We start from the raw sequence: 23605 nt of genomic DNA on the forward strand, positions 1-23605 counted from the left end.
AAAGTGAGTACCCTGATCAGAGTCGATGTGACTCGGGACACCCCCACCTGGAAGAAAAGTGCTATCCCATTCAGTACGCAACATCCACTGATGTCAAATTATGGGCGATATCAGGTCCGTCCATCGTGGCCGTTATTTTGCTCAAAAATTGCCATTCCAAATTGGGCTGTTTAGTCCATTTTGGTCCAAATTTAGCAGAAGATCAGCCTGACCGATAGCTTGCTGTACTCATTGAAAACATGAGATCCACAAAAATAATCATATATTGCATAGTCTATATTGAGTAAATGATGGTGGCTTTATGGAAATATAGACAATAAAGTATTCATAAAATGTTTGTTTTTTAATGTTCTGCTATGTTGAGCGTAAAAGAGATCATTTGAAACAGGTCCTAGAGGCTAAATGTAGAGATATTTGGCAATTTTAGTTGTGATTGATACAAACCTTCTGTCTTAGAAATCAAAACTGCGTGAGGCGACTATAGGTTATTGATGATTTGAGAAAGTCGCTAAAAAAGCTTTCGCTCTGTTCCTTGACTCGGCTGCACATGCTGTTCTCTCATCAAGTGATCACATTCTCACACATCAGACTATTCTGAATTGAATCTTGTCTTTACTAATATGTCAAATTTGTTTTGATTTAGAATGGCCCGAGGAACAGGAGCAGGGGAAAATGACATGTCTTCCATATGCACTCCAATAGCGAATGCCAGATAGGCTGCTCAGGTTATTTCACTCCACACATCAACCACTGCTTGAGGAGAATGCAGCCTCTTTCTCCGCAACAGGTGATATTCCGCCCAAACTCTGTATGCAATGGGCTCTCCAACCCTGTTCCTACAGCTACACAGTGCTTCATTTGGGAAACCTAGTGAAATCTGTTGGGGAACACTGATAGTAACATGTTTTCACAACAAAACACATTTCATTAAACTGTTGATAGCCCATGTCTCTCAGAAAGGAAAGAAGGAGAGAGGGGAGGAGAAAAGCCTGGTGGTGAGACATCCTGTAGCTAAAGGTAATATGTCTGCCTATTCATTAGGAAAATATAACAAAAAATCCCTATTACTAGGCTATTCAAAATCAAATACAAATTCACTATAATTGTAGGTTAACTCTGTAAGCCGCCCTGTACAATCAATGAACCAATAGCATTTCCTAGGCCTATATATTCTCTCCCAAACTCATGGATAGAACGTTTGGAGTGTAGCATAAGGTAACCAGTCCATCCAGTATGCGTAATAATACAGTCCACACTCAAAGCGCTGTCCATTTTGTTGTTAGGCTTTGAAACAACAACATCCACAACAACCATGTTTTCCACTCAGTTTCAACCTGTTGGTGAACTTCTTTCTTCAAATTGATAAATCACAGTGAGGTGAGTTGTGAAAGCACAATACTGTTTTGATGACAAGTGTTTGATGTGGTTTTTGATTGCATTTTGCAATGGAAAACCACATGCTGACTGCCGGTGTGGAGGTAATAAGGTCACAGCAACAGCCCTTACTGCACCATTTGTATTAGCTTGTCAATCTGTAGAATCAGCCTACCCAAATTTAATTGCAACCTTCACCCTCCTCTCTGCCCCTCCCGCTTTTGCTTCTCCCTGGCTCTCTTGTGTGTGTGTGTGTGTGTGTGTGTGTGTGTGTGTGTGTGTGTGTGTGTGTGTGTGTGTGTGTGTGTGTGTGTGTGTGTGTGTGTGTGTGTGTGTGTGTGTGTGTGTGTGTGTGTGTCTAGCAAATGCAGTTCAAAGATGAGGGAGTTGTGCATTCTCCTTAACCTGATGAGGACAGAGGGCGCTGTTGTCACTTTGGGGGAAAAACGTGCCCAATTTAAACGGCCTCGTACTCAATTCTTGCTCGTACAATATGCATATTATTATTACTATTGGATAGAAAACACTCTCTAGTTTCTAAAACCGTTTGAATTATATCTGTGAGTGAAACAGAACTCATTTGGCACAAACTTCCTGACCAGGAAGTGGAAAGTCTGAAATCGAGGCTCTCTTCTAAGTCCTGCCTATAAATGGGCATGATACCTATTAGTATACATGCACGTCATACACCTTCCCCTGGATGTCAAGATGCAGTGAGAGAATAAATGAGGTGATTATCTTGGTCTGAGATGGAATACGTCCTCTTGGAATGACGTGTCACCGATTTCATGTTTTCAGGAAGGCGCGAGGAGGACAGTGGGATTGCCTTCTGAATAGCTTTCGTTATAGGCGACTACTATCTCCGGCTTTGATTTTATTTGATACATGTGACAATATCATCGTAAAGTATGTTTTTTCAATATAGTTTTATTAGATTTTTGAAATTTATTCGGGACGTTAGGCGTGTTGCGTTGTGTGCCCTTTGTTCAGAATGGAGAGCTTCGCGCCACTTGGCCAGTGTGCTTGCTAATTCAAGAGGGAAAAACGATGTTCTAAATCCAAACAACGACTGTTCTGGACAAAGGACCCCTTGTCCAACATTCTGATGGAAGATCACCAAAAGTAAGAAACATTTTATGATGCTATTTCATATATCTGTCGAACTGTGTACTAGTAGTTTTGCGCCAGGTTTTGGCCACTCTCTCGCTATAACATAAGCCTTATGTCGTAATGAAGATATTTTTAGAATTCTAACACTGCGATTGCATTAAGAACTAGTGGATCTATCATTTCCTATACAACATGTATTTTTTTGTAATGTTTATGAATAGCTATTTGGTCAGAATAGGTGAGAGTCTAATAGAAATATCCGCACATTCTGGGAAAAATAAGCTACGTTAGCATAATGGATAACCACTGATTTCAGCTCTAAATATGCACATTTTCGAACAAAACATAAGTGTATGTATAACCTGATGTTATAGGACTGTCATCTGAGGAAGGTTTATGAAGGTTAGTGAAAATTAATATCTTTTGCTGGTTTATTCGCTAACGCTAACGTGCCTATTGCTATCGCTAACGTGCCTTGATGAATGAATGCGGTAGTGTGGTAGTCTATTGTAGTAAGCTAATATAATGCTATATTGTGTTTTCGCTGTAAAACACTTAAAAAATCTGAAATATTGGCTGGATTCACAAGATGCTTGTCTTTCATTTGCTGTACACGATGCATTTTTCAGAAATGTTTTATGATGAGTATTTAGGTATTCCACGTTGGTCTCTATAATTACTCTGGCTGCTTCGGTGCTATTTTTGACGGTAGCTGTGATGGTAGCTGCAATGTAAAACTGATTTATACCTCAAATATGCACATTTTTCGAACAAAACATAGATTTATTGTGTAACATGTTATAAGACTGTCATCTGATGAAGTTGTTTCTTGGTTAGTTTGGTTGGTTCTTGGTTAGTTAGGTTGGCTTTGTGCATGCTACCTGTGCTGTGAAAAATGTCTGTCCTTTTTTGTATTTGGTGGTGAGCTAACATAAATATACGTGCTGTTTTCGCTGTAAAACATTTTAAAAATCGGACATGTTGGCTGGATTCACAAGATGTGTACCTTTCATTTGCTGTATTGGACTTGTTAATGTGTGAAAGTTAAATATTTCTAAAAAATATATTTTGAATTTCGCGCTCTGCCTTTTCAGTGGAATGTGGGAGGAGTTCCGCTGGCGGAACGCTAGAGTCAGACAGGTTAACAGACTTCACTTAACTGATGAGTGACAACTGTAATAGTTAGCTAATGATATTATTGTCAAGGCAGTCCTGCTCTCCAGGACCAGCGTTGTCTACCAATGGATTAGGTAACTATTTTTTGGTAAAAGGCTGGTTGTGGACATAGGATACACTAAAATTCACTCAATCACCACACCACCAACTGGTAGTCTTTTCCTGCAGTCAAATGACCTAGTGGCCTCATGTTTTTTTTACCTCCATAACCATGTTGTAACAGTTGTTTTTTTTACCTCCATAACCATGTTGTAACAGTTGGGTTTTTTACGCCCATAACCATGTTGTAACAGTTGTTGTTTTTACCTCCATAACCATGTTGTAACAGTTGTTGTTTTTTACCTCCATAACCATGTTGTAACAGTTGTTGTTTTTTACCTCCATAACCATGTTGTAACATTTTTTTTTTTACCTCCATAACCATGTTGTAACAGTTGGGTTTTTTATGTCCATAACCATGTTGTAACAGATGTTTTTTTTACCTCCATAACCATGTTGTAACAGTTGTTTTTTTTACCTCCATAACCATGTTGTAACAGATGTTTTTTTTACCTCCATAACCATGTTGTAACAGTTGGGTTTTTTACGCCCATAACCATGTTGTAACAGTTGTTTTTTTTACCTCCATAACCATGTTGTAACAGATGTTTTTTTTACCTCCATAACCATGTTGTAACAGATGTTTTTTTTACCTCCATAACCATGTTGTAACAGTTGTTTTTTTTACCTCCATAACCATGTTGTAACAGTTTTTTTTACCTCCATAACCATGTTGTAACAGTTGTTTTTTTTACCTCCATAACCATGTTGTAACAGTTGTTTTTTTTACCTCCATAACCATGTTGTAACAGTTGTTTTTTTTACCTCCATAACCATGTTGTAACAGTTGTTTTTTTATGCCCATAACCATGTTGTAACAGTTGTTTTTTTACGCCCATAACCATGTTGTAACAGTTGTTTTTTTTACCTCCATAACCATGTTGTAACAGTTGTTTTTTTTACGCCCATAACCATGTTGTAACAGTTGTTTTTTTACCTCCATAACCATGTTGTAACAGATTGTTTTTTTTACCTCCATAACCATGTTGTAACAGTTGGTTTTTTTACGCCCATAACCATGTTGTAACAGTTGTTTTTTTTACCTCCATAACCATGTTGTAACAGTTGTTTTTTTTACCTCCATAACCATGTTGTAACAGTTGGTTTTTTTACCTCCATAACCATGTTGTAACAGTTGGTTTTTTAGCCCCATAACCATGTTGTAACAGTTGTTTTTTTTACCTCCATAACCATGTTGTAACAGTTGTTTTTTTTACCTCCATAACCATGTTGTAACAGTTGTTTTTTTTACCTCCATAACCATGTTGTAACAGTTGTTTTTTTTACCTCCATAACCATGTTGTAACAGTTGTTTTTTTTTACCTCCATAACCATGTTGTAACAGTTGTTTTTTTTACCTCCATAACCATGTTGTAACAGTTGTTTTTTTTACCTCCATAACCATGTTGTAACAGTTTTTTTTACCTCCATAACCATGTTGTAACAGTTGTTTTTTTTTACCTCCATAACCATGTTGTAACAGTTGTTTTTTTTTACCTCCATAACCATGTTGTAACAGTTGTTTTTTTTTACCTCCATAACCATGTTGTAACAGTTGTTTTTTTTACGCCCATAACCATGTTGTAACAGTTGTTTTTTTTACGCCCATAACCATGTTGTAACAGTTGTTTTTTTTTACCTCCATAACCATGTTGTAACAGTTGTTTTTTTTTACCTCCATAACCATGTTGTAACAGTTGTTTTTTTTACCTCCATAACCATGTTGTAACAGTTGTTTTTTTACGCCCATAACCATGTTGTAACAGTTGTTTTTTTTACCTCCATAACCATGTTGTAACAGTTGTTTTTTTTACGCCCATAACCATGTTGTAACAGTTGTTTTTTTTAACCTCCATAACCATGTTGTAACACTTGGGTTTTTTATGCCCATAACCATGTTGTAACAGTTGTTTTTTTTAACCTCCATAACCATGTTGTAACACTTGGGTTTTTTATGCCCATAACCATGTTGTAACACTTGGGTTTTTTTACGCCCATAACCATGTTGTAACAGTTGTTTTTTTTTACCTCCATAACCATGTTGTAACAGTTGTTTTTTTTTACCTCCTATAACCATGTTGTAACATTTGTTTTTTTTTTTTAACTCTCATAACCATGTTGTAACAGTTGGGTTTTTTTACCTCCCATAACCATGTTGTAACAGCTGTTTTTTTACGCCCATAACCATGTTGTAACAGTTGTTTTTTTTACCTCCATAACCATGTTGTAATTTTTTTTTTTTTACGCCCATAACCATGTTGTAACAGTTGTTGTTTTTTACCTCCATAACCATGTTGTAACAGTTGTTTTTTTTACCTCCATAACCATGTTGTAACAGTTGTTGTTTTTTACCTCCATAACCATGTTGTAACAGTTGGGTTTTTTACCTCCATAACCATGTTGTAACAGTTGTTTTTTTTACGCCCATAACCATGTTGTAACAGTTGTTGTTTTTTACCTCCATAACCATGTTGTAACAGTTTTATTTTTTTACCTCCATAACCATGTTGTAACAGTTGGGTTTTTTACCTCCATAACCATGTTGTAACAGTTGGGTTTTTTACCTCCATAACCATGTTGTAACAGTTGGGTTTTTTACCTCCATAACCATGTTGTAACAGTTTTTTTTTTTACGCCCATAACCATGTTGTAACAGTTGTTTTTTTTACCTCCATAACCATGTTGTAACAGTTTTATTTTTTTACGCCCATAACCATGTTGTAACAGTTGGTTTTTTTACCTCCATAACCATGTTGTAACAGTTTTATTTTTTTACGCCCATAACCATGTTTTAACAGTTGGGTTTTTTACCTCCATAACCATGTTGTAACAGTTTTATTTTTTTACGCCCATAACCATGTTGTAACAGTTGGGTTTTTTACCTCCATAACCATGTTGTAACAGTTTTTTTTTTTTTACCTCCATAACCATGCTGTAACAGTTGGGTTGATGCATAGTTGTGAAAACATAAAATGAACCATTTGAAGGGTTTTCATTCCAAAACGCTATACATCCCCGAGGGGTATATCTTTCCCTTTCAGCACAATCTGATACGTATCTACATACATGGGTTACGATACAAGAACCAAACATGTTCATATGGAGGAAAAACTATTCCATTCGGTTATATATCACTGACAAGCTCATAACTTTGCCATTATACTTGTTTTATTATGGGGGGACTAAGCTTTTCATTGGCTTTTATAAACACCCTTAGACTGTGCTGGACAGAACCTGTCAGGCTCTGAGAGGTTTGTATCTCCATCCATCTGTTTGTATGTCAAATTGATATAATGCAGACGATAGTCATTATTTAATGCAGTAGAGTACATTCTGATTAAGGGCCTATTTATGGCTGTTTTAACTTAAACTGTCTACATTGAACATGTATGTTACTATGTGCGTCACTCACTGTCAATACAATGTGTTGTTACCAGATGGAAAAGACTGCTCGCTGACTTTTGTGGCCCATGCACTGAGGAAGAACTGTGTTCAGGGACACAGTGGTTAGCAAGGCAGTATTCAACACGATGTTCCTCCTGCACTTTTCCCTTCATCAGGAGAGTTACATAATAATGTGTCTCTTTCTGCAGGGTTAGTGTTTGAGGGGCTGGCCCTTCGCTTGTCCTCCTGCACGCCCTCAGACATGGTGCGGCAGAGGGTGTGTTCTCCACCTGCACGCGCTCAGACATGGTGTGACAGAGGGTGTGTTCTCCACCTGCACGCGCTCAGACATGGTGCTGCAGATAGCATTCTTCTGGGCTACCTGGCTCCAGACAGGGAGAGACCACCACTTATACAGGTGAGGATTATTCTGGGCTACTGGCTCAGGACAGGGAGAGACCACCACTTATTCAGGTGAGGATTATTCTGGGCTACCTGGCTCAGGACAGGGAGACACCACTACTTATACAGGTGAGGATTATTCTGGGCTACCTTGCTCAGGACAGGGAGACACCACTACTTATACAGGTGAGGATTATTCTGGGCTACCTGGCCCAGGACAGGGAGACACCACTACTTATATAGGTGAGGATTATTCTGGGCTACCTGGCTCAGGACAGGGAGAGACCACTACTTATACAGGTGAGGATTATTCTGGGCTACCTGGCTCAGGACAGGGAGAGACCACTACTTATACAGGTGAGGATTATTCTGGGCTACCTGGCTCAGGACAGGGAGAGACCACTACTTATACAGGTGAGGATTATTCTGGGCTACCTGGCTCAGGACAGGGAGAGACCACCACTTATACAGGTGAGGATTCTTCTGGGCTACCTGGCTCCAGACAGGGAGAGACCACCACTTATACAGGTGAGGATTATTCTGGGCTACCTGGCTCCAGACAGGGAGAGACCACCACTTATACAGGTGAGTGTACAACCAAGTCTTTACTGTTGTGATGATATGTGTATTTATGACAATGTTGTGAGTGTGTGCGTGCGTGTGTCCAGGTGCCAACCCTAGGACCAACCCCCTCTGGAGCAGCAGCTGAGTGATGCTACGCTCAGGTAACACCCCAATACTACGGCACAGTATCACGTCACACCATCACATCGGTTCACACTACTTTCTGACCTGTCAGCCTCTGGGTTGTGTTCATTGGAGAAATGGAAAAAAAATTATACCGAAAACGACAATGTGCGTTTTGTACCCAAGGACGTCAGAGGGCAACAATCGGTTAACTTCTTATGGATAGAGGGCAGCATTTTCACGTTTGGATGAAAAGTGTGCCCAGAGTAAACTGCCTCCTACTCAGTCCCAGATGCTAATATATGCATGGATAGAAGACACTCTGAGGTTTCTAAAACTGTTTGAATCATGTCTGTGACTATAACAGAAGTTATTTGGCAGGCAAAACCCCTTTTTTAGGTCCCTCTCTTTTCAATGGGTTTTCATTGGGAATCCAGATTTCTAAGGGACCTTCCTGCAGTTCCTATCGCTTCCACTGGATGTCAACAGTCTTTAGAAATTGGTTGAGGTTTTTCCTTTGAGAAATGAAGAAGTAGCCATGTTCAGAATGAGGCTCCAGTGAAGTGTACTGTTTGTTAGAGGCGCGTGACCAGAAAGCATGCTACACATTGTTTTCCTCCGGTATTGAACACAGATCATCCCGTCTTCAATTTTATCGATTATTTACGTTAAAAAATACCTAAAGTTGTATTACAAAAGTAGTTTGAAATGTTTGGACAAAGCTTACAGGTTACTTTTGTAGTCATGTTGAGCGAGTTGGAACCGGTGTTTTTCTAGATCAAACGCGCCAAATAAATGGACATTTGGATATATATCGACGGAATTAATCGAACAAAAGGACCATTTGTGATGTTTATGGGACATATTGGAGTGCCAACAGAAGAAGCTCGCCAAAGGTAAGGCATGAATTATATCTTTATTTCTGCGTTTTGTGTCGCGTCGGGAGGGTTGAAATATGATGGTCTGTGATTGTTTGCTGGGGTGCTATTGTCAGATAATAGCATTGTTTGTTTGCTGGGGTGCTATTGTCAGATAATAGCATTGTTTGCTCTATGTGGGACGCTACCGTCCCACATATCCCAGAGAGGTTAACCACCTAACTGAGGAACTTAATTTAACCTTGCGTAATACCCTAGACGCAGTCACGCCCCTAAAAACAAAAAATGAATTGTTATAAGAAACTAGCTCCCTGGTATACAGAAAATACACGTGCCCTGAAGCAAGCTTCCAGAAAAATAGAACGGAAATGGCGCTACACCAAACTGGAAGTCTTCCGATTAGCTTGGAATGACAGTACCGTGAGGTATCGAAGAGCCATCACTGCTGCTCGATCATCCTATTTTTCCAACTTAATTGAGGAGAATAAGAACAATCCAAAATGTATTTTTGATACTATCGCAAAGCTAACTAAAAAGCAGCATTCACCAAGAGAGGATGGCTTTCACTTCAGCAGTGAAAAATTCATGAACTTCTTTGACGGAAAGATCGTGATCATTAGAAAGCAAATTACGGAAAAATTACGGGCTCCTCTTTAAATCTGCATATTTCTCCAAAGCTCAGTTGTCCTGAGTCTGCACAACACTGCCAGGACCTAGGATCAAGGGAGACATTCAAGTTTTTTAATACTATATCTCGACACATTGATGAAAATAGTAATGGCCTCTAAACTAAACTACTGAAAGAGCTGCTTCCTGTGCTTGGCCCTCCTATGTTGAACATAATAAACAGCTCCCTATCCACTGGATGTGTACCAAACTTACTAAAAGTGGCAGTAATAAAGCCTCTCTTGAAAAAGCCAAACCTTGACCCAGAAAATATAAAAAACTATCGGCCTATATCAAATCTCCCATTGCTCTCAAAAATGTTAGAAAAAGCTGTTGCGCAATTTAATTTAAGTCTTTCTCTCTTTCTCTCTCTCTTTCTTTCTCTCCTTCTCTTCTCTCGGAGGACCAGAGCCCTAGGACCATGCCTCAGGACTACCTGGCCTATTGACTCCTTGCTGTCCCCAGTCCACCTGGTCGTGCTGCTGCTCCAGTTTCAACTGTTCTGCCTGCGGCTATGGAACACTGACCTGTTCACCGGACGTGCTACCTTGTCCCGGACCTGCTATTTTAGACTCTCTCTCTCTACCGCACCTGCTGTCTCTAACTCTGAATGATCGGCTATGAAAAGCCAACTGACATTTACTCCTGAGGTGCTGACCTGTTGCACCCTCTACAACCACTGTGATTATTATTATTTGACCCTGCTGGTCATCTATGAACGTTTGAACATCTTAGCCATGTACTGTTATAATCTCCACCCGGCATAGCCAGAAGAGGACTGGCCACCCCTCAGAGCCTGGTTCCTCTCTACATTTCTTCCTAGGTTTTGGCCTTTCTAGGGAGTTTTTCCTAGCCACCGTGCTTCTACATCTGCATTGCTTGCTGTTTGGGGTTTTAGGCTGGGTTTCTATGTAGCACTTTGTGACATCGGCTGATGTAAAAATGGTTTTATAAATACATTTGATTGATGTGTAGTCCCACCATTTTCTTCTGTTTGTTGCCTAATGAGCACGACCCTGATGTACTTCCCCCTGTCAGAGCTGCTGTAATGCATGCTGGGAGAGATGCAGGTCCACCTGGACAGCAGCGTAGTGTGTGTGAGGCCCAAATAGAAATTAATAAATATCAGAAAGCCACGCCCCCAAATGACCCCATCCCTTTACATTGCTTATGGCTGTCATGTCAAATTCAATGCCCATCATGGCAGATCTGAACGTAACGCGAGCACAATGTGACTTTCCTGCATCCCAACCTAATGCAAAGTGATACTAAACTTACATACCATGCACACTTTTGACATAGTGGAAGATACATACTGAATTTATACTGTTTTTCATACTAATATGGACCGAGATATGTGTTGCTTTTGCATATATTTGTTCATTTGTTTTGCAAGATCCGGTTGATTGGTCGGTTGATTGGGTTAATTGGTTTTGCAGGATGTTGATGCCATTGATTAAAAGAGTAAGAATAGGATGCAATATCCAACCCCAAATATAAAACTGTTTACTCCATTGTTTGTACACAATATAACTGTAAAACAGTATATCAGTTGGTTGCACCATTAATTCACTTAATATTGAGGCATGAAATAATGCAACATGTATGTTTTGTCTTCTGGATGCTCAAAATATGAATAAGATTATTAGAGTCATGCTTCTTCAGTAGTGGAATAAAGACAATTAGTCTGTGAATGTTGTAAATAAATACTATGTGTAAATACTGAAGTGATGTACGATTGTTAACAAAATTGTTCATAGACCAATTTTTTATACTGCGTCTATATGTAAAGCCTGCAAGTACATTGAAATTACGTTTTTTTGAAGTTCCATCCAAACCTAAATGACATGAAAAATATGTATTTTCAACTTTCAAAACTGAACGTAGACTGTCGGGCATAGCCGTCTTTTCAATTACATTTTGCTAGGCCAAATGACACCCCATCTCCTCCCCTTCCTCTCCTCCTTTTCTCCTTTTTGATGGAATTGAGGCCTGTGTCAGTCAGACCAGAACAAACAGCGACCACTCAACCAGGCCAGCTGTGTTGCCTGTGTGTTGGTCTCCCAAATGACACCCTAGTCCTCCTTTTGACCAGTGCCTAGAGAGAGAGGAGGGGCTCTGGTCAAAAGTAGTGCACTACATTGGGAATAGGGTGCCATTTTGGAGACCAACACACAGGCAACACAGCTGGCCTGGTTGAGTGGTCGCTGTTTGTTCTGGTCTGACTGACACAGGCCTCAATTCCATCAGACACAGATGAAATGTCAGCCTGGTGGAGGACAATGAGGCCAGAGGATGTCACCCACCCAGTCAGCTCCACAAAGGACCAACATCATTTAGAAAAGATCAAACCAGCTGTGTGTGTGTGTGTGTGTCTGAGGCAAGCCTCTCTCTGTCACTGACCCAGCAGAGGCTGCATTGTTAGCTCTGAGAAGACCTTCCTCTCTTACACTGAGGGAGCAGAGAGAAGGGGGGAGGAGATGGAGTATGGTGGTGAAGGAGGAGAGAAGGGGGGAGGAGATGGAGGATGGTGGGGAAGGAGGAGAGAAGGGGGGAGGAGATGGAGGATGGTGGTGAAGGAGGAGAGAAGGGGGGAGGAGATGGAGGATGGTGGTGAAGGAGGAGAGAAGGGGGGAGGAGATGGAGGATGGTGGGGAAGGAGGAGAGAAGGGGGGAGGAGATGGAGGATGGTGGTGAAGGAGGAGAGGATGGGGAGGAGATGGGGGGATGGTGGGGAAGGAGGAGAGGATGGGGAGGAGATGGGGGCATGGTGGTGAAGGAGGAGAGAAGGGGGGAGGAGATGGGGGATGGTGGGGAAGGAGGAGAGGATGGGGAGGAGATGGGGGGATGGTGGGGAAGGAGGAGAGGATGGGGAGGAGATGGAGGATGGTGGTGAAGGAGGAGAGAAGGGGGGAGGAGATGGAGGATGGTGGGGAAGGAGGAGAGAAGGGGGGAGGAGATGGAGGATGGTGGTGAAGGAGGAGAGAAGGGGGGAGGAGATGGGGGGATGGTGGGGAAGGAGGAGAGGAGGGGGAGGAGATGGGGGCATGGTGGTGAAGGAGGAGAGGAGGGGGAGGAGATGGGGGGATGGTGGTGAAGGATGAGAGGAGGGGGAGGAGATGGGGCATGGTGGTGAAGGAGGAGAGGAGGGGGGAGGAGATGGGGGCATGGTGGTAAAGGAGGAGAGGAGGGGGAGGAGATGGGGGATGGAGGTGAAGGATGAGATCCTTATTGCCCTTGTGTGCTGATGGGCGCCAGTCCAGCCACCGTAATAATGCAAGACTAATTATTTTCCACAAGAGTGATCACATCTGCTGGGTTTGGAGGACATAAAACCGGAAATCGTTTACCATTACATTCAGTGAGGCATTGTGCAAACTTTAGCAGAGGGAATTACTGTTTCCCTCTTTAAGAAGGGGTGGGGGAGTGGGAGGGTGCTCCTCTTTATGAAGGGTTGGGGGAGGATGCTCCTCTTTATGAAGGGTTGGGGGAGGATGCTCCTCTTTATGAAGGGTTGGGGGAGGATGCTCCTCTTTATGAAGGGTTGGGGGAGGATGCTCCTCTTTATGAAGGGTTGGGGGAGGATGCTCCTCTTTATGAAGGGTTGGGGGAGTGGGAGGATGCACCTCTTTATGAAGGGTTGGGGGAGGGTGCTCCTCTTTATGAAGGGTTGGGGGGGGATGCTCCTCTTTATGAAGGGTTGGGGGAGGATGCTCCTCTTTATGAAGGGTTGGGGGAGGATGCTCCTCTTTATGAAGGGTTGGGGGAGGATGCTCCTCTTTATGAAGGGTTGGGGGAGGATGCTCCTCTTTATGAAGGGTTGGGGGAGGATGCACCTCTTTATGAAGGGTTGGGGGAGGATGCTCCTCTTTATGAAGGGTTGGGGGAGTGGGAGGATGCACCTCTTTATGAAGGGTTGGGGGAGGGTGCTCCTCTTTATGAAGGGTTGGGGGAGGATGCTCCTCTTTATGAAGGGTTGGGGGAGGGTGCTCCTCTTTATGAAGGGTTGGGGGAGGGTGCTCCTCTTTATGAAGGGGTGGTGGGGAAGTGGGAGGGTGCTCCTCTTCATGAAGGGTTGGGGGAGGGTGCTCCTCTTTATGAAGGGGTGGTGGGGAAGTGGGAGGGTGCTCCTCTTCATGAAGGGTTGGGGGAGGGTGCTCCTCTTCATGAAGAGTTGGGGGAGGATGCGCCTCTTTATGAAGGGTTGGGGGAGGATGCTCCTCTTTATGAAGGGTTGGGGGAGGGTGCTCCTCTTCATGAAGGGTTGGGGGAGGATGCTCCTCTTTATGAAGGGTTGGGGGAGGATGCTCCTCTTTATGAAGGGTTGGGGGAGTGGGAGGATGCTCCTCTTTATGAAGGGTTGGGGGAGGATGCTCCTCTTTATGAAGGGGTGGGGGAGGGTGCTCCTCTTTATGAAGGGTTGGGGGAGGATGCTCCTCTTTATGAAGGGTTGGGGGAGGATGCTCCTCTTTATGAAGGGTTGGGGGAGGATGCTCCTCTCTATGAAGGGTTGGGGGAGGATGCTCCTCTTTATGAAGGGTTGGGGGAGGGTGCTCCTCTTCATGAAGGGTTGGGGGAGGATGCTCCTCTTTATGAGGGGGGGGGGGGGGAGGCTCCTCTTTATGAAGGGGGGGTGGGGAAGTGGGAGGGTGGTCCTCTTTATGAAGGGGTGGGGTGGGGGAGTGGGAGGGTGCTCCTCTTTATGAAGGGTTGGGGGAGGATGCTCCTCTTTATGAAGGGTTGGGGGAGTGTGAGGGTGCTCCTCTTTATGAAGGGGTGGGGGAGTGGGAGGATGCTCCTCTTCATGAAGGGGTGGGGGAGGATGCCCCTCTTTATGAAGGGTTGGGGGAGTGGGAGGATGCTCCTCTTTATGAAGGGGTGGGGGAGGATGCTCCTCTTTATGAAGGGTTGGGGGAGGATGCTCCTCTTCATGAAGGGTTGGGGGAGGATGCTCCTCTTTATGAAGGGGTGGGGGTGGGGGAGTGTGCTCCTCTTCATGAAGGGGTGGGGGAGTGGGAGGGTGCGCCTCTTTATGAAGGGGTGGGGGTGGGGGAGGGTGCTTCTCTTTATGAAGGGGTGGGGGTGGGGGAGTGTGAGGGTGCTCCTCTTCATGAAGGGGTGGGGGAGTGGGAGGGTGCTCCTCTTTATGAAGGGGTGGGGGAGTGGGAGGGTGCTCCTCTTCATGAAGGGGTGGGGGAGGGGGAGGGTGCTCCTCTTTATGAAGGGGTAGGTTGGGGGAGTGGGAGGGTGCTCCTCTTTATGAAGGGGTGGGGGAGTGGGACGGTGCTCCTCTTTATGAAGGGGTGGGGGAGTGGGAGGGTGCTCCTCTTTATGAAGGGGTAGGTTGGGGGAGTGGGAGGGTGCTCCTCTTTATGAAGGGGTGGGGGAGTGGGAGGGAGGGTGCTCCTAAATGGGGTCTCTGAGTCACCACTATTCTCATTGGATAGAAGGTACTGTACATTCTTGTACTCACTGACTATACTAAGAGCATTATGATAAAAGCATCATGAAACATCCATCCCTGGGAAAATACAGACACTGGATCAGGACCGCGGTGAAACACATTACTTTTTGTTTGGTCTACTTTTAGAAAGGGTGGGATGTTATTTACATTAGCAGGCAAACATGTCATCACTTCTTTAGGCTGCCAAAGGTCAATACAGGTTCACCATTTCCTCTGCTGACTAATCTCTCATGAGAACACACCTAGAGTGCGTTAACAAGGAGGATACAGTCCCACAATGCAACACTGTGAACATAATGCATCTAATGGTGTAACAGACTCACCGACACAATGATGTATCTGATTTGTTCTGCTGGGCGGGCCTTGAGGAGACACAGTAATGCTGCCCACCCAGGGCCACAGCAAGCATTTATACAACACGTTTTAATTAAATAACTATTAGGGAATCGATTGTGAAATGGTAAAAGAAAAAATAGGTGTTGATTAATTTGGGCCTGCAGTTTACGGCTCCCTCTCTTTTCATCTCCTGTCCTCCTCCATTCCTTCTCCTCTTTCTCCATCTCTCCTCTCCCTTCCTCCCTGCTGTCTCTTCTGTCATTTTTCCTGTCCCCCCCATTACTCTCCTCTCGTTTCCTCCATCTCTCATCATCCTTCCTTCCCTCCTTCACTCCTGCTCTCTCCCTCACTCCTCCTCTCTCTATTCTTCCCTTTCTCCCTCCCTCCTCCTCTCTTCTCTTCCTCCTTTTCTCGTGCTCGCCTAATTAACTGTCAACTGTAGCCATTTATGTTTCTATATTTTATGCGGGAATGAATATTAAACATTCCCATCTCTCTTCTCTCTCTCCCCTCTCCACCCCTATCCATCCCCTCTCTCTCTCCTCTCTGCCCTCTCCACCCCCTCTTTCTCCCCTCTCCATTCTCTCTCTCCCCTCTCCACCCCCACTCCCACCTCTCCCCTCTACACCCTCTCCACCCCCACTCCCACCCTCCCCTCTCCACCCCCTCACTCCCCGTCCACCCCCTCTCTCCCCTCTCCATCCTCTCTCCCCACTCTAGCCCCTATCTACCCCCTCTCAAACACCTCTCTCCCCTCTCCACCCCTCCCCTCTACACCCTCTCTCCCCTCTCACTCCCCTCTCTCCTCTCTCCACCCCTCTCTCCCACCCTCCCCTCTCCACCCTCTCCACCCCCTCTCCCACCCTCCCCTCTCCACCCCCTGACTCCCTTTCTCCCTTCTCCAACCCCTCTCCACTTTCTACCCCCTCTCTCACCTCTCCACCCCCTCTCTCCCCTCTCTCTCCTCTCCACCCCCTCTCTCCCCTCTCCACCCCCTCACTCCCCTCTCCACCCCCTCTCCTTCCCTCTCCAACCCTTCTCTCCACTTTCTACCCCCTTACTTACTACCCTGTCTGAGGTGGTGACATGAACATGTTACTGTGACGATGAGAGTAAGTGACAGGATTTTGTATAGCTGGAACTTCAAACAGGCTCCCCCACATATATTATGAATATGTGACTGGGAAACCATATCAAAGCACGGGTGAGCATTAAAACACAGGACCCCCACCAATCCAGTTACACTGTAGTTCAAAACCTGATCTCTTCCATATTGAAACATGTTTGGATACAGAGGAGATCAACAGTGAATTTTCTCAGTCAGAAAATGCAGAAACCTTCAGGGAAGTAAAAAAATTAAATCTGTGATTTGACTGCTGCCTTTGTTGCTCAGTATAGCCTATAAGCTTCTGGCCTTAGCACTGTCAGTGAATGGACTGCGTAGAATCACCCTCCATCCACAAACATTTTATCTGATAAACCCAGCCCAGCTTTTATCTGGCATCCTTTTAAACCACATAATGACTCGCACCTCTTTTCCTGATTGCCACGTTGTACCTCCGCCTCCTGTGTTCATCACCGTGACACATTTACATCAGAGGGAAACCTCCATCATGACCCATTTTCTCTCCCTCCGCAGCTGTTTGTGCTCTGGGCCAATCACAGCGTGGCAGGAAGTATCCCATGTATCCCTGTGATGAGCGGCTGGTTAGGCACACTAAAGAGCATCATTCATGCTCAGTCACTCCAGTAGCGATCCAGGCCAATCATCAGCAGGAATACTAACATCAACCCATCTTAAATGACAGAAAGGTTCATTCCCCATATTATCCAGGTGATCAAACACAGACAGCGTCCATGTTGTATGTTGAGGTAAACCAGATCAGATGCTTTTCGCCATTCAGAGAACATACAGAATTAAACATGTCGGATCGCTGCAGGGCTCTCAAGTTCTCCCTGTGTCCAAGTTGATTTTGCCTTCCAAATAAAGCATGGCTGGCAATTTTATCTTTCATATCAAGTAGTGTGATATATACTGAGTGGACTATACTGAGTGGCCCATGTTGACTCAAATCAAATCAAAGTTTATTAGTCACAGGCACCGAATACAACACGACTCCAATACTTCCCACAGTTGTGTCAAGTTGTCTGGATGTCCTTTAGGTGCTGGACCATTCTTGATACACACATGAAACTGACACACTCAAACCGGTGCGCCTGGCACCTACTACCAAACCCCGTTCAAAGGCACTTAAATCTTTTGTCTTGCCCATTCACCTTCTGAATGGCACACATACACAATCCATGTCTCAATTGTCTCAAAGCAAAAAAATCCTTCTTTAACCGGTCTCCTCCGCTTCATCTACACTGATTGAAGTGGATTTAACAGGTGACATCAATAAGGGATCATAGCTTTCATCTGGATTCACCTGGCCAGTCTGTGTCATGGAAAGAGCAGTTTATGTACACTCAGTGTAAGTTGTCCTAGTAATCTCAGTAACAACCACACTGGATGGTTTTCTATTCACAGCAGGCTAAACTGAGTGTAAAGCCTTCCCATCTTGAATCAATGCAAATATCCCCTTGTAAAATGATCTACTAAGTTAAACAGTACTGTGGTACTAATAGTGGCCATATCTTTGGTTAAAGTAGCACACAGAGACAGTGCTTGTCTGGGAACATAAACCCGTTGGTGTCTTACCTGTCTGCAGCTCCAGGATGCTGAGTTTGCTTTCTGAAGGGAACAGGATCTTTGGAGGCTTGTCTGTCAGAGGGGCTGGAAGATAAAAAGAAAACACACATTACAATTCATTTCCACACTTCTGACATTTGTCCATTGAGCCATATACTTATCAAAATGTCTTCATAAACCCGAGCACAGCGTTGAAGAGTGAGATGAGAATACAGTGCAGACACAGTATGGAAGTAGAAGCAGTAGACAGAGGGAAACTGTTGAAGGATATCCCCTTCTCCAAAAGCCTCCAACATCAGTCTACTTCAAAACTTTACCCTGGCAACCGTTTTTAATCCCAGATAACGGCTTCAGTACCTTGTGGACCAAGCACGTCAGTGACTAGACTGGCTGTGCTACAGTGTGAACACGGATTCAGGTTGGATGGGTATTTACCCCAAACCCCGGTTTATTCCCTGTTATGTAGGGAAGGTCTTCAGTACCGTTCACGGATATCTTAGCAGCTATTTACATATGTCAGATTCATATGTCAGATTAATCCGACGACTCGTCACAGCAGAACAAAATACCTATAAATAATCCATTGGTGAATTTCCTTCAACCTCGATGTTGAGTTAGATGGATCAAGCCAGCAACAGAGGGAGGACAAGGGGAAATATGTAGTGTGTGACTGGAAGTGCTATCCTGTCATGATGAGCTTAATCGTACCAAGCTGACAGGACGCTCGTTTTTCAGCCGCCCGGTTTCCAACTTGCATATACGCTCCGGATGCATTTAAAGTGGCTACGTTCGGTTTAGTCTTAGTTTATTCTCAGACTACACCAAGAGAATACATCTAATATCCATATTCTGTGAAGTGCTAGCCTATTTACCATAAACTTAAAACAATGTATCCGCGCTGCAATGAAACATACTCTTGGGTACAACATATGGCATCACTGAAATCTGTATTTGTATGTATCTGTCATTGTTGTTCAAAGCCTTTAACTCAGAGGCAAATAACTGGTGGTGGTGGTGGCACTGTATACCGTAAGATGCATTGGCAACATAAATAGGCTTTACAAAAGAGGAGGTAGGAACCCAGGAAGTGCTTTAGATACTTCATACTCTTATTCAGATGTTGAATCTTAATTTGATCACAGCAGGAAATGAAAACTTGTAGTGTAGTCAAGGTTTAAAAAGGCTTCTAAAGTTTGCAATTTCCACTTGTGTCAGACTTGATTTGCCCTAACTAAAAATGTATCACCCCCTACAAAAATATCCATTAATTATAATCCACACAATAATTCACATTTCCTGTTGCTGCAGGATTATCTTCCTGCTGTTGGTCAAATTAAGAGCTGTTCTTGTTATCCTTCTTGTCAACTAATGTTCTCTGTCCAATAGAGTGTTCGGCTTTTTATCTGCTTCTATAGCTTCACATGTAATATTTACCAAAAGTAATGACTAATCATGCTCCTTATTCACAATGTCAAGGTCAAGGTCTTCTGCAGCGAAGGCATCAGATAAAGAGGTCAGCTGTACATTAAACAGCACATGAACACATGCACGGTGCATATAACAGTTATAAGAAGGGACAAAAGCAATCTAGTACAATGACAAAACTGGTTGGGTCTTCCCTTAGACCTGAATTCAAACTGATCATTAATGGAAGGTTTCTTATGTAACATATTTCCTATGAGACAAGTAAAATCTTCTTCTGATCAGCAATTATCTCTTCTCCCCCCCATGTTCTACTGTAGATATGCATAATTAATGAACACTTGTTTGATACTGCAGCGATGATAAATTGTAGCTATGAGAGGTCACAGATTATCCCCCATGTTGAAGATACTGGTTTCCTGTCTGTTTCGACCCCCATTGGAATACACCAGCCCCAATTAGGCCTAGCGAGAAGTAACAAAAGATCTGCACTTAGGGCCATCCCATGATCATTAGTGCTTAATTGGGCACCCTCTTCAAAGTGGCATAGGAAAGTCCTCATATCTAAGATACTTTTTGAAAGAGTAGTAAGAGTATGAACACTCAGTCTGAAAACGGTCAGGGAGAAACTCTTATTGGGGCATGAATTCTGGCACAAAACAACACGGCAGCTGTAGAGTAGGTAGTAGTCAGAGGTGGAGGTACACTGTGTGGTGTGTCCTGTATGTGTTGCCAGTCTAGTCCGCTTGCTCATTAAAGAACAGCAGTTGAATGTGTTCATTTATCATCAGGTACAAACAGCCTTCACTAAATCTTTTTGGGGGGATACCTGTGTCTTTCTATCCAGTGTTGCAACAATTTGGCATGGTCTATACCGCTTTGTAACTGCATCTTGGTGAGCCAAAAGCAGGACTGAAAAAGGTAATTGATGTACGTTATACAGTTTTCGTGAAAAATAACATATTTGGAGCAAAATGGATGACATTTGGGAGTCAATGGTTCTCATTTGACACATTAAAGTCTATTCTCTGGTGACTGTGTGAAATGACTCTCCATCACGCAGTGATAATGTGGTGCCGTCTCAATTCATGACTAATGAGCCAAACCACGACACCGTCCCCATTCGCAGAGAGAGAGAGGGCCGAGACCAAATCGTGACACCAAAACTCGTTAGTTACGAACTCAAACTACAGCCTCGATCCACGAAATGTTTCCCTGGCGGGCGCACGAGCAGAGCTCCGCTCATGGAAAATCTCATTATGTTAATTACCTTCTTCTTTATGAAATATGCATAGAAAATTTTGTTTAATCACGACATGAAAAAGAAAACACAGTCGTTCCCGAAAAAGTCCAACATGAGGCAGGCATGAACAGGCAGGTATGAACAGGCAGGTATGAACAGGCAGGCATGAACAGGCAGGTATGAACAGGCAGGCATGAACAGGCAGGTATGAACAGGCAGGCATGAACAGGCAGGCATGAACAGGCAGGTATGAACAGGGTACAAAAAGTCTGTGGACGGTGTTTTGGCAGGAGGGTGACCATAGTTTTGATAACCGAAAGAGAGAAACTGAGCATTACTTTGCTTTGATGAGAACTCATAGTAATACCACAGTGGACTCAACATTGACCAATGATAGGCCAAACACAATATATATTCAGAGTTTCCTAAATCGATTGGTATTGACTGCGAGGCAGAATATTAATAATGGATTGCTTGGTGAGATTCAAACAGAAAATTCATATCACACATTACCATTGATGTAACCAGTTATGGATTTACCTGATTGTAATTTCTTCTTTGAGATGACTACAGACATTCACAGACACAGATGCACACACACACAGAGTAGGTACTGTATTGTAGGTTCTCCTCAGGGACTGGCTAGAGATGTAGCTGGACCTGGATGGAGCCACCTACCTACACAACCTTCCCTATCTCCATAGGATTCTGGAGCTGCCTCTCAATCCCTGTCTCTGTAGGGTTCTGGAGCTACCTGACTACCCTTCCCTGTCTCTGTAGGGTTCTAGAGCTACCTGACTACCCTTCCCTGTTTCTCACCTCCTCCCTGTAGGCTGTCTCGTCGTTGTTGGTGATCAAGCCTATCACTGTAGTGTCGTCAGCAAACTTGATGATTGAGTTGGAGGCGTGCATGGCTATGCAGTCATGGGTGAACAGGGAGTACAGGAGAGGGCTGAGAACTCACCCTTGTGGGGCCCCAGTGTTGAGGATCAGCGGAGTGGAGATGTTGTTTCCTACATTCACCCCCTGGGGGCGGCCCGTCAGGAAGTCCAGTACGCAGTTGCACAGGGCGGGGTCGAGACCCAGGGTCTCAAGCTTAATGATGAGTTTGGAGGGTACTATGGTATTGAATGCTGAGCTGTAGGCAATGAACAGCATTCTTACATAGGTATTCAGTGTGCAGTGTAATGGCGATTGCATAGTCTGTGCACCTATTGGGGCGGTAAGCAAATTGGAGTGGGTCTAGGGTGACTAGTAGGGTGGAGGTGATATGATCCTTGACTAGTCTCTCAAAGCACTTCATGATGACAGAAGTGAGTGCTACAGGGCGATAGTAATTTAGTTCAGTTACCTTTTTTGGGAACAGGAACAATGGTGACCATCGTGAAGCATGTGGGGACAGCAGACTGGGATTGATTGAATATGTCCGTAAACACACCAGCCAGTTGGTCTGCGCATGCTTTGAGGACACGGCTAGGGATGCCGTCTGGGCCGGCAGCCTTGCGAGGGTTAACACATTTAAATGCTTTACTCACGTCGGCCACAGAAAAGGAGAGCCCACAGTCTTTGGTAGCGGGCCGTGTCGGTGGCACTGTATTGTCCTCAAAGTGCGCAAAGAAGATGTTTAATTTGTCTGGGAATAAGACGTCGATGTCTGCAACAGGGCTGGTTTTCCTTTTGTAATCTATGATTGTCTGTAGATCCTGCCACATACTTCTCCTGTCTGAGCCGTTGAATTGCGACTCCACTTTGTCTCAATACTGACACTTGTTTGTTTGATTGCCTTACAGAGGGAATAACTACAATGTTTGTTTTCAGCCATGTTTCCAGTTGCCTTGCCATGATTAAATGCGGTGGTACGTGCTTTCAGTTTTGCGCGAATGCTGCCATCAATCCACGGTTTCTGGTTAGGGAAGGTTTTAATAGTCAGAGTGGGTACAACATCTCCTATACACTTCCTTATAAAATATATAAAATATACCAGTCCACGTGATCGAAGCAATCTTGAAGTGTGGAATCCGATTGGTCAGACCAGTGTTGGATAGACCTAAGCACGGCCACTTCCTGTTTTAGTTTCTGCCTATAGGAGGGGAGCAAGAAGATGGAGTCGTGGTCAGATTTGCCAAAAGGAGGGAGGGGAGGGCCTTGTATGCATCATGGATGATAGAGTAGCAGTGGTCGAGTGTGTTACTCGCTCGTGTAATGCAATCGATATGCTGCTAGAATTTAGGTAGCCTTGTTCTCAGATTAGCTTTGTTAAAATCCACAGCTACAATAAATGCCCATCAGGATATATGGTTTCCAGTTTGCATAAAGTCCAGTGAAGTTCCTTGATGGCTGTCTTGGTATCCGCTTGCGGGGGGATGTAGACGGCTGTGACGATAACCGAGGAGAGTTCTCTTGGGAGATAATACGGTCGGCATTTGATTGTGAGGAATTCAGGTGAACAAAAGGACTTGAGTTCTTGTATGTTGTTACAATTACACCATGAGTCGTTAATCATGAAACATACACCCACACCCTTGTTCTTACCAGAGAGATGTTTGTTCCTGTTGGCGCGATGCACTGAAAATCCCGTTGGCTGTACTTACTCCGACAGCATGTCCCCAGCTAGCCATGTCTCTGTGAAACAGAGTATGTTACAATCCCGGATATCTCTTTGGAAAGCAACT

The 23605-nt window shown here is 44.0% G+C and overlaps 1 protein-coding gene across 1 annotated transcript in view; it reads right to left on the bottom strand.

Annotated features, from left to right (window-relative positions):
* The window catches only part of LOC120050855 (interleukin-1 receptor accessory protein-like 1), an 838450-nt gene that overhangs the window by 742350 nt on the left and 72495 nt on the right, over positions 1-23605 (bottom strand). The window contains exon 4 of the mRNA XM_038997383.1: positions 18278-18352. Coding sequence (XP_038853311.1) covers positions 18278-18352 — 75 coding nt within the window. The remainder of the gene's footprint in view (positions 1-18277; positions 18353-23605) is intronic.

The sequence above is a fragment of the Salvelinus namaycush genome, chromosome 7 (assembly GCF_016432855.1).
Source record: "Salvelinus namaycush isolate Seneca chromosome 7, SaNama_1.0, whole genome shotgun sequence".
Classification (NCBI taxonomy): Eukaryota; Metazoa; Chordata; class Actinopteri; order Salmoniformes; family Salmonidae; genus Salvelinus; species Salvelinus namaycush.